Source organism: Biomphalaria glabrata, chromosome 3, assembly GCF_947242115.1.
Source record: "Biomphalaria glabrata chromosome 3, xgBioGlab47.1, whole genome shotgun sequence".
Lineage (NCBI taxonomy): Eukaryota > Metazoa > Mollusca > Gastropoda > Planorbidae > Biomphalaria > Biomphalaria glabrata.
Genome location: NC_074713.1, coordinates 3,999,564 through 4,011,067, shown reverse-complemented (window position 1 = coordinate 4,011,067; position 11,504 = coordinate 3,999,564). Strand labels below are relative to the sequence as shown.

At 35.0% G+C, this 11,504-nt stretch overlaps 1 protein-coding gene across 2 annotated transcripts; it reads right to left on the bottom strand.

Moving 5' to 3' along the window:
* Positions 1 to 728: 728 nt before the first annotated feature.
* LOC106057680 (thiosulfate sulfurtransferase-like) lies at positions 729 to 7,337 on the bottom strand. 2 transcript variants are annotated; one of them, XM_013214995.2, is made up of 8 exons: positions 7,173 to 7,337; positions 5,933 to 6,107; positions 5,310 to 5,511; positions 4,741 to 4,836; positions 3,472 to 3,604; positions 1,746 to 1,844; positions 1,464 to 1,588; positions 729 to 1,307 (listed from the first exon to the last, which is right to left on the bottom strand). In XM_013214995.2, the coding sequence occupies exons 2-8, from the start codon at positions 6,088 to 6,090 to the stop codon at positions 1,236 to 1,238; spliced, it is 885 nt and encodes a 294-aa protein (XP_013070449.2). In that variant the 5' UTR covers positions 6,091 to 6,107; positions 7,173 to 7,337; the 3' UTR covers positions 729 to 1,235. The 2 variants fall into 2 exon arrangements, with proteins under 2 accessions (XP_013070449.2, XP_055880257.1); XM_056024282.1 differs by lacking the exon at positions 7,173 to 7,337 and adding an exon at positions 6,333 to 6,562.
* Positions 7,338 to 11,504: the final 4,167 nt, after the last annotated feature.

Genomic DNA, 11,504 nt, shown 5'->3' with positions numbered 1-11,504 from the left:
TGAGTACACCACATCTCAACCTACATCAAGCTTCCTTTCGGCAATAAACTGGAAATAGGATTGGAACAAGCTGGCCAGCGATTCAACCCTTAGACAACCCGTCTGTACAACCACGCATATAGATGTGGCTTAAGGAAGTGATCACACTGTTGGAGACAAGACTGCCTGAGGAGCAAGACTGAACGATAATGCCCTCAACATAACCTTTAGATACTGGATATCAATGAAATCATTCTCAAAGTTGGTATTACTATGAATTTTTTTTTAGGGAGTTTTTGAGACCTAGAGAACATGGAACTCTTTGCAATCAGATTCTGATAATTAGCTAACAAGCAATAGAAAAAAAAATGTATCTGAAAATTATAGGGTTTAGCTCCCTTTCCAACTATATAAAACAAAATTAATTAATTAATAATAAATGATTAATTAATTGGTTAATTTTTGGATCTAAGTTTAAAATAAAGTATTTGTTTCTAGACGGCTATTTTTTCCCTCTGCATATCTAGTCAATGTCTACAACAAACTTGCAAAGACGCTAGATAGTAAAAGGGACACTAACAACAAACTTGCAAAGACACTAGATAGTAAAAGGGACACTAACAACAAACTTGCAAAGACACTAGATAGTAAAAGGGACACTAACAACAAACTTGCAAAGACACTAGATAGTAAAAGGGACACAACTCTTAAAAAACCTCAGTAAAATTAAATGTTCAGATACAAACAGAAAACAAGGGCAGTTAAAGTTTAATTCGTACATTTATACAAATTATGTGACATGAAGCTCATTCGCAGCTAGAGCATAAAGACTCAGTTTCACTTTTATTCGTTTAACACATATATAATATCTTCTTGTTTTTTTTGTTTAATAAGTTATTGAGCATAATTAAATAATTGCCACCCTAAATGAGAAAAATTCATCAGCCATTGCAAGATTGCCCAACAGAGTATAAGAAAATGGAAAACAACCCTAAAAAACACCTATGGCACACTGAAAGGGTCATACCTTTTATAGCACCCCAAAGATCTGACAAAGAGGGAGATAACCTTTATTGCACCCAATACATATGATAGTAAAGATCAAGTCATTCATATAGTTTTTTATAAACAAATTTGTGAAGTGTTTCTCCATGCTTTGTATACATCTGATTTAGACATTTCATTTCAACATAGAAACAGATGACAGAGAGAAAGTTTTATTTGCAAGGCCATGTACTCTATTGTTTCTATTGTCGTCAACTGTCAGTTTTTGTTATCTTGGCAATGAGACTAGGTTCTGATACGGCGCCCCATTCTGTGAATGAGCCCTGGAACATGAAAAAAAAAAAAAAGAATTAATCAGAATATTCAATAGCATAGGAACAATTTATATATAAGCAACAAATGTTTATTTCAGCAAGAAAGAAATGCTATTCTAATTATTGTTGAGAAAGTAACAAATGGTCAAGTTATAAAGTGTTTACATTATAAAGGGACACATCATCTTTGCCAAGAATATTTGCAGCAGCGATGAGACCACAGGCTGTCATTCCAGTCAGACATGAGGAAACAAGAGGCAGCTTCAAGTCTATACCAGCATCATCAAATACTAAATAAGAAGAAAACATAGTGAACAAATTTTTTGTATTTATGTAAATCAGACATTAACTATATACAGAATCTGAAAATGTTTCAGAGGCTTTATAATTACCATTATAGAGAGTCCAATTATTTGAAAAAGATTACTAATTTAGAGAAGAACTTACATTTTTTAAGCTCATTTTTAGATTTCACTGTCCCGTCTTCATTGAATAAAGAGCTAAAAGGTATATTTTTTGCCCCAGGAATGTGACCTCCTGAATCTTCTGTTGAAAAATATCATTAAAAAGTTTTATATGCTTGGTGTTCGTTATTGGTGTCTTTGAAAAACAACAAAACAGAACAAGAAATATAGAGTAAAAACAAAACGAATGACTACCGGGTATTGAACTTTAACCTTTAGTCTAAAAAATTAAAAAAAAAACATGAATTATGGCTTTCTGTGATTTGCATCTTCTTTGGTCATTAAGAAAGCTGTAAAAACAACTGCTTGTACTCAGCACATGAATTGACAAGGATAGCCCTGAGTTGGGTACCACAGGAGTCCAAAGGTGAAGATGGCAGAGTGATGTACTCAGCACATGAACTGACAAGGATTGCCCTGAGATGGGTACCACAGGAATTCAAAGGTGAAGATGGCAGAGTGATGTACTCAGCACATGAATTGACAAGGATTGCCCTGAGATGGGTACCACAGGAATTCAAAGGTGAAGATGGCAGAGTGATGTACTCAGCACATGAACTGACAAGGATTGCCCTGAGATGGGTACCACAGGAATTCAAAGGTGAAGATGGCAGAGTGATGTACTCAGCACATGAACTGACAAGGATTGCCCTGAGATGGGTACCACAGGAGTCCAAAGGTGAAGATGGCAGAGTGATGTACTCAGCACATGAACTGACAAGGATTGCCCTGAGATGGGTACCACAGGAGTCCAAAGGTGAAGATGGCAGAGTGATGTACTCAGCACATGAACTGACAAGGATTGCCCTGAGATGGGTACCACAGGAGTCCAAAGGTGAAGATGGCAGAGTGATGTACTCAGCACATGAACTGACAAGGATTGCCCTGAGATGGGTACCACAGGAGTCCAAAGGTGAAGATGGCAGAGTGATGTACTCAGCACATGAACTGACAAGGATTGCCCTGAGATGGGTACCACAGGAGTCCAAAGGTGAAGATGGCAGAGTGATGTACTCAGCACATGAACTGACAAGGATTGCCCTGAGATGGGTACCACAGGAGTCCAAAGGTGAAGATGGCAGAGTGATGTACTCAGCACATGAACTGACAAGGATTGCCCTGAGATGGGTACCACAGGAATTCAAAGGTGAAGATCAATAGAGAAAAAGCTGAAGTATTGTTCCTAATGACAGAACTTATGGATTGTAGCATACATTAAATCCGCGATTTCAAAAATGGCTCCATGCTGCTTTACCAATTTTTCATACCTTGTCTGTTTCACGAAAAAATAAAAAAGTGTCAGAATCTAAAAATAAACAACCAATGGTATTATAAAGGGCATGTTTAGCCATAGCAAATGTTTGCCCCATGGTTGTACATGAAAAATATTTGAAAATTTGAAATAAACATGAACCAGGCACAGATCTAGGCTTGTAATAAAGGTAATAAGCCTAAAATAGATTGATATAGTGGCTGATTTAAGGTGTCAGAATTGTATTAATCCATGTTTTTACTTCAACTGAAAGAGACAATGAAAGATTGATTTATAAGAAAGAAAAGAAAGATCTGTATTAGATCTAGAGCTTGAATGATGGTACAAAAAGGACCTTAGCATTCTAAATGATTAGTTTCAGGGACTAAAGTATGGTAGGGTTAACATGCCCTGTGCTTGTGAGATTTAAGATGATGAATTTTTAGATTACTGGTACCTGTTTCTGAATAGTAAAAGCTTTCACTGCCTCTTGCATCCATGATCTGTTCTTTCTGAGACTTGACAATTTTCACCATTGCCTCATAATCTCTGAGTAAGTGTGACTTGAAATTCACTTTAAATTCCCCTTTCTGTCATAACAAATAATAAAAAACACCTTTTCTTTCACTTATAACAATATGAAAAAAAAAGGGTCAGCAAATAAAAAACAGTTTATAGATAGCTGATGAGCAGCATAAATAGTTTGGCTACCTAACTGAGTGGGGCTCCAGTTCAAATACAGATGTAGGCAAGAAATTTTTTAATTTAGATTTGACTTGATATTTGAAGGTTGTGCCTTAAGCCTTCTGCCAGATAGGCTACTTCCCCCCTCCCTCAACTTGTACACATGAGATATCAGACAATAAATGTGCAACAATTCACTGATAACCTGTTTGTTTTATCCACCTCAACTTTACTAGTTGTAACACTTTAAAAAAAAAAAAAAAAAAGAGAAGCATGTTGTCTTAAGAAAACAGTGAGACACACTGAATAAGCATTAGTGATTTGTTTATGTAGTTTCAAGTTTTTTTTCTATGATTATAAAAAGTGACAGATATTAATTCTGTATATATTTCAATAAATATTTAGCTTTACACTTATTATTCATTTATAAGATGGGATTTTATTGGTGAATATGTCTTCGCATTTTCAGAATTATGTCTGATGACCTGAATTCCATAATATTTACAGGGAAATCTTTTTAGTGAAGAAACAGAAATCCTCTTTGCGAAATAAATCAAATTGAAATTATGAGAATATTGAACAAATACTATAAACACACAATATATTTGAATTTCAATTGTATATTCACAGAAAAAGACATAATAAACTTTTTGTTCAACTCTTTTCCTTTCACTTATTATCTTCCCCTTTTATATAGTGCCCCAACACTAGCTTCCATTACAGCTGAGAAAAAAAATCAAAATATATTTTTAGTACTATGGAAAACCCCTGTCAATTTTTTAGTAGTGTAAGCATCTGCTTGAACTGAAACAAATTATTCATTCAAACCATGAGACCTTGAATGAACATTACTTATATCATATAAATAGAAAACAAAAAAAGCTTACATTCTTAAATGTATATGAACTTTTAATAATGTTTAGAGATTCAGTATTAAATTTTTTGTTCATGGGTATTAAAAAGTACACTACATTCATCAGTCATCTTGTAGTGTGATTGCATATTAGAACATTTATTATAAAATTATACTTCTGTGACCTACCTCAACAGATGGCTCCTCTGTGGTGACATGAAAACCATTCATTATCCACTGTCTTAAGCCTCCATTTAAAACTGATATTTTATCATGACCAAACAACTGTTGGAAACAATCACAAAATCAAAGTATTTATGTAAGAAACAATTTACAAATTTAAAAAAATGTAAAAAAAACAACAATACTAAAACTAATTAATTTACATAGTACAATGTCAACAGACTGCATGAAATAGTTTTCAACTAAATTTGATAATAAACTTATGATTCCAGGAAAAATATGTGAAGAAAATAAACTTTACTTAGAAAATAAAAACATTAAAAAAGACTTCTTAGTTAGTATTTACAATTTATAGTCTTCACGATTCAATTCAAATTTTTCTTTTTATCTTTTCAAATATTATATTATTTATTTGTATTTCACTCATATATGCCTTAACATAAAAAAAAAGTAATTAAAATTCCAAATGATGGCTATTGGTTTTCATTTATTTAGGGACGTTAAAGCAGACTTGAGCCTAATTTGATTATCAATTATGATTTAAACTTAATATTTAAAATAAAATAATAATATACCCTGAACAGAAACCATGTCCTAAATGAGGGCCTTGTGTTAAACCGATCATAAGCAATCACATGTGTTGAATTGGAGATGCCTAAATTTTCCACATAATCCTGAAAGTAATTTGTATCTGGTATTTTAAACTTGACATTTGACCCAGATACAGGTGGACTAACTTTCTTCAAGTCAAAATGCAAAGCAGTTGGAATGTGGGCTCTGTAAGAAAATCATGTCCAAAATATTACATTGTAAAAATTAATTGCATTATGTTATCTTATAAATTACAGACGAAGTATTACGTTCTACACAAATCCTTGCATTAACCTAGCTATGCATGTTAATTAGAGACAGACTCTTTTAAGTCATTGGTTTCCTGTCTGATAAGGGCAACCTGCTCCAAGCTCTAATGACACTAGGGAAGAAGAAGAACTTGTATGAATTTGTCCTAGCATACAAATTAAGAAATGTGCCTTTATCTTCGTATCTTCCTGAGTATTTTATTAGGTTGTGTTAACTATTCTACATTTGTATACATAGATATATTGCTTTTTAAAAAATTAATGTAATTTAACACTAAGTCACAGAAGTTTGTTTTTTTTTAAATTTAGGAGCTTCATATATACATCCATTTACTTACTCTTGATAAAATTGTTTATAACCATCCACATCTGCATCTGGCATCCAGGAGGTGTCAAGGACACGTAAACTGTTTGTAAGTTTTGGTAATCCTCTTGCAGAACACAGAATTTGTTCTCGTAGCCAGTTGGTGCTCACCAGTGTAGAAATTCTGGCCATAATTTGTCAGCTACCAACTATGGGTTTGAGAAAAGTTGATTAATTAAAAGATTGTAATTTCAAAAAATATATTTTAGCGATTATGCAGTTATGAAATAGGAGCAACTGAAGAAGAATTTTGCTAAAATTAAAGCATGATTACTATGGCATGACAATGGATGATTTCTACAAATCAATTTATTAACCAAAAAATACTTATTGTAGTGATTATCTAATCTTATCTTATAAAATACAGATGTTACTTCAAAAAAAGAAGAAGTATGCAAGGGGCAGGTATCATCATCATCATCATCTTTCCTTTGTGTTCTGCGTTGCCACATTCGTTTTGGTCTTCCTCTACGTCCCTAGGGGTTCCACTCTAAGGCCTGTTGTAGCTCTGTTGTTGGTATCTTTTCTAAGGGTGTGACCACTCCATCTCCACTTCCACTCTAAGATCTTCACCTCTATATTTTTCTGTCCACTCATCTCCCACAGATATGGCAAGAGTAAATATGTTATTTCTTTGTTGATATTTTGGTATGAAAAAGTAATATCCCTTTGTTTTTTATATCCCCAGGAATGAATGTGAACCAGAGTATACTCAGTCTGAGTCATAATCATAGTGTAACATAGAATCAAAGAATGATGATACTGATAGATGATGATGATGATCTATTCTAATAAAACTAAATCAATAAATTATTTTATAAGGCTACACTCTTGACTCTAAGTGACTATATATATAATTATAATAATAATAAATAATAATATTGATTTAATTGATTTAATAGTGAATAGTGACTATAGACAGTATGAGTTTGAGTATAGACTGACTTAATAGTGACTATAGTCATTAGTGTGACTCAGTGATTGTGACTATGACACTATCACTAAGACTAAGTATCACTAAGTCACTATCATGACTATCATTGACTATGACTATGTCACAGAATGTGAAGTATTAGTAAAATAACTTTTAACTTTAATAAGTGAAAGTGACTGTTACACTGACTGTACTCTAGTCTGTAGTCAGTACTACTAGTATTTATTATTTAGACAATTTAGTAATTAGTAATTACTATTCTACCACCGATTATACTCACTCCGATCAAGAGCTTTAATGTCTAGAGTTAGTGACCATATAGATCTAGAATATCTAGATCTAATTCTAGTCTAGATAATAGATCTAATCTATTTGTAGATAGATCTAGATTTTAGATCTACTGTTCTAAGTTTTAGACCCCTGAAAAAAAAACAAATACGTGACTTTTGAATAACTGCCCTTGCAAGAAAAGACCTTTAACCTTTTGAACTTGGGTCTTGGGTCATGTTTTGGTTTCTTTTTATTAACTTTTCGCAAAATCTGGGAATTCAGTTATCCTGTTATCGTAGTCTTGTAATGAAACTGTAATTTCAAAATAATTTACAGTTTGCTTAAATTTTTTAATTTTAAATAAAATATTATGTTTCTGAATTTTTTTTATATGCAGCTGCAAAGTTACAGCTTTTTACCTAGAATGGATCTAGGTTCTTTCATTCATTCATTTGAAGTAACGTCTGTATTATATAAGATAAGATAAGATTCCATGACAAAAACGTAAACACTGTTATACGCTGCGTCGGTGCGGAACTTTATGGATTTGCCCTCGTGCACGCGTCGCCTCATTTTAATAATAATAATAATAATAATAATCTTTATTATCCGTAAGGAAATTTGTCTTACAATTTGTGCATTACACCAAACAAAAAACATTATAACTATAATTTTATTTAGTATAACTCCAAAAAATATAGCGAAGAGTGTTGGGGCGGCGCCTTCGACATAGGGTCACGGATGTCACGGTTGGGGCAAGCGCACCAACCATCTACTACTAAATCTATCTCGACCGCTTAAAAAACAAAAGCGATATTTTGCGAATCGATAGTAAATCTAAAAGGCTGATCTGATTGTTTATCGACTTTTTGTTGGAAAACTACTATCTATTGTAGATTGCTCGTAAAGTTAATTTAACAGTAATTTTGTACTTAGTAAAGTATAAATAAAATGCAAAGACGAATTTATTTTCTAATTCAAAATCTTAATTTTCACTTATTATCCTTATCACAACCCAAAGTAGGCCCCGCGCACTCCGTTTCGCATAGGGCCCCGCAACCTGTAGGACCGGCCCTGCCTAACCCAAACCTTAACTACACCGTCACATTTTTCTTTATTTGTTATTTTGTTGCAATATTCTTGAGACCAAGAGCAAATAATGTTCCCTTGGAGGTTCGCGCTTTGATATTTAAAGACTCTTAAACGCTCAAAACACCTCAGGGGGGTGGGCTCCATATGCAAGCAAAACAAGAAACCACATTAACAATAATACCTGCATGTCACTCCAAGTCAGTTTCCGGTATCAGACAGCTCAGTCACTTGCTACAGGACACTAAAAAAACATTAGGGCACTCAATCAGACACGCAGTACAACGCTTATGTCCTTAAAAACTTTCGTTAAAATGACCAAAACATTAGAAACCACAACACATGGCAAACACTCATTAAGCTGACACTCACTAGGAACAAAAAACACGAGGCAAAACACTCATTAAGCGGACACTCACTAGGAACATAAAACACGAGGCAAACACTCATTAAGCGGACACTCACTAGGAACAAAAAACACGAGGCAAACACTCATTAAGCGGACACTCACTAGGAACAAAAAACAGGAGGCAAACACTCATTAGGCGGACACTCACTAGGAACAAAAAACAGGAGGCAAACACTCATTAAGCGGACACTCACTAGGAACAAAAAACACGAGGCAAACACTCATTAAGCGGACACTCACTAGGAATAAAAAACAAGAGACAAACACTCATTAAGCGGACACTCACTAGGAACAAAAAACACGAGGCAAACACTCATTAAGCGGACACTCACTAGGAACAAAAAACACGAGGCAAACACTCATTAGGCGGACACTCACTAGGAACAAAAAACACGAGGCAAACACTCATTAAGCGGACACTCACTAGGAACAAAAAACACGAGACAAACACTCATTAAGCGGACACTCACTAGGAACAAAAAACACGAGGCAAACACTCATTAGGCGGACACTCACTAGGAACAAACTATAACGCAAACACTCATTACAACAAAGAAAAAACTTGGAATACGAGGCTCACATTCATTCAAAGTATATTTCATTCCTATACACTTAAGTTCAAACTATCTCTAAGTCCCAAATACTTACAAAACCTACATGCAAAACCTAAGACACCTTGAATTACATCCGTTTAGCCGTCATAATTTTTCAAAGTAAGAAAAAAGAAATACATTTAAATTTTGCTATACGCCTAGATCTGTTTGTAAAATGTTTGTTTGTAAAATGTTTACATGTTTCGGATGTTCCTTCAGAGTGGAAGATTGTTTACTTCCTAGTCCAAACCTCCTGCAGGACGACGGGGGATGGGAGCGGGTTTGAACCCTGGACCATCGATAAATTCAAACGACAGTCCAGCGCGCAAACCGCACGACCAGGCAGCCATCTAGATCCAACATCTGTTTTCACTCAGCCGAAAAGGAGGGGACGAATTTTAGAAGAGAAATCCCACAATTTATATACAAATTCTTTACTTATGTTAATAATATTTAATGTTAATAATTATTTATATTGTTGTAACTCTCTAGGTTAGGCACTCAACGAAAAGGCAGGCAACTCAACACAGTTTAAAAAGAAATAAATACGTGTGTTTATTCACTAGGGCAAACACATGAACACCCTTCAGCTTCCTCAGAGTCTTGTTACTAATTTATCAGTCCTTTAGATAGCAACCCCAATGTGGACCAACGACAGCCTTCCCCGCTTCGCTCCAGGTCCCTACTACAACCTTCAGGCAGCACAAAGGCTGGCTTCTTGTCTCCAAACATTCAGACTCTTTACAATCCCTGATGCACTGTTATTCTCTCTCTTCTAGTCTCTTCCTGTTTACGTTCAACAGTGCGCTAGTGCGCATCTCAAGCACTGGTGCAGGGCAGGGTTACAACAATATTGTTATGACTCTAAATTTCGCACTGTCATTCGGTGCGAGACTGTGCACCACGAGACACAGGACACGTTAAAAGATAGAGGAAGTCAAAGATGGCCGATAATTAGATCTAGGATGTAAACCAGAAAGAAGTGCTGCTATTATTGGTTACTCTAGTGGTACATTTGTTATCGCATTACTATTGTTCTATTATTAAATTGGTGTTTTGAAATATCCCTTTCGTTGAGGTTCTTTGGGCTCGCTGTTGGTTGAATTACAGCAATTGGTGTCAGAAGTGGGATTCTCAACGAAAGTGGGAAGAACTTGCACATATGTATGCGAGTTGTTGTTGTCTACGATACACATTGAGTAATTCTGTATGGACTTCATAGTTACACCTATTTTATTCCGGTGTTATGAAATATTTTGTTATGTCCAGACTGTACCATCACCTTAGGAGTCCGTTGGAGTTTTCCGATGGAACTAAACACTGTCAAGGACGCTAAGTTAAAATTTATTGTTGCCAACTAAAAAAACAATAAATTAAGCTCTAATTTTTACACTATCTCACTGTATAGCTAGCAGTTGATCTTGGTAGCAAATCTTCTATATTATCACTAGTTGGTTGCCCGTTTTTAAATAGAATGAAAGTCTAATGCTAACTCCATACTGACATTATTTGTGCTGCAATCGGAAGAAATACATGCAGTACAAATACTCCTTCTTTCCTGGTGCTATTAGAGCATGGAATGGGTTGCCTGAGCTAGCCAGGAAAACCAGTGACTTGCCAGAATTTAAGTCATTGGTTAATATGCATGACTGAATGCATGACGCGTAGGACGTAATCATCTTCTTTTTTGAAGTAACGTCTGTACCATTTAAGATAAGACGATAAGATAAGAAACTGTCATAGCCTTTAAAAAAAAAGACTAGCTTATCAACACTTTATTCTGTACACCGGATACACCAAACATTTAGTTATTTATTGTTTTTCTCACAATGTATGATATCCATCCATCCATCCCAGTGGCGCTACAGCCCATGGAGGGCTCTGGCCTGCTTTAACACATCCTTCCATTCAGATCTCTCCTGGGCCTTTCGTCTCCACGCCCTAACCCCAAGCTGCTTCAGATCTGCTTCCACATCATCTATCCATCGCATTCGGGGTCTGCCTTTGAGTCGCCTGCCTTTTGGTTTTGTATGATAATCTCCAATATTGTTGGTAAAGGTTCTGCACAGATCTCCGTGTGTTATACAGAAGCTCTCTTCCCTTCTAATCTCTGATAACTCTTTTCTGATCGAAATCGATCACATCTTATCAATACCATATTGTGTTGTTTTTTTGTTTGTTTAAATATGAAGAACTTCTTATTCTTCGTTCTCATTGTTGTGTTATGTAAGAGTACAGAGACTACTAGTGA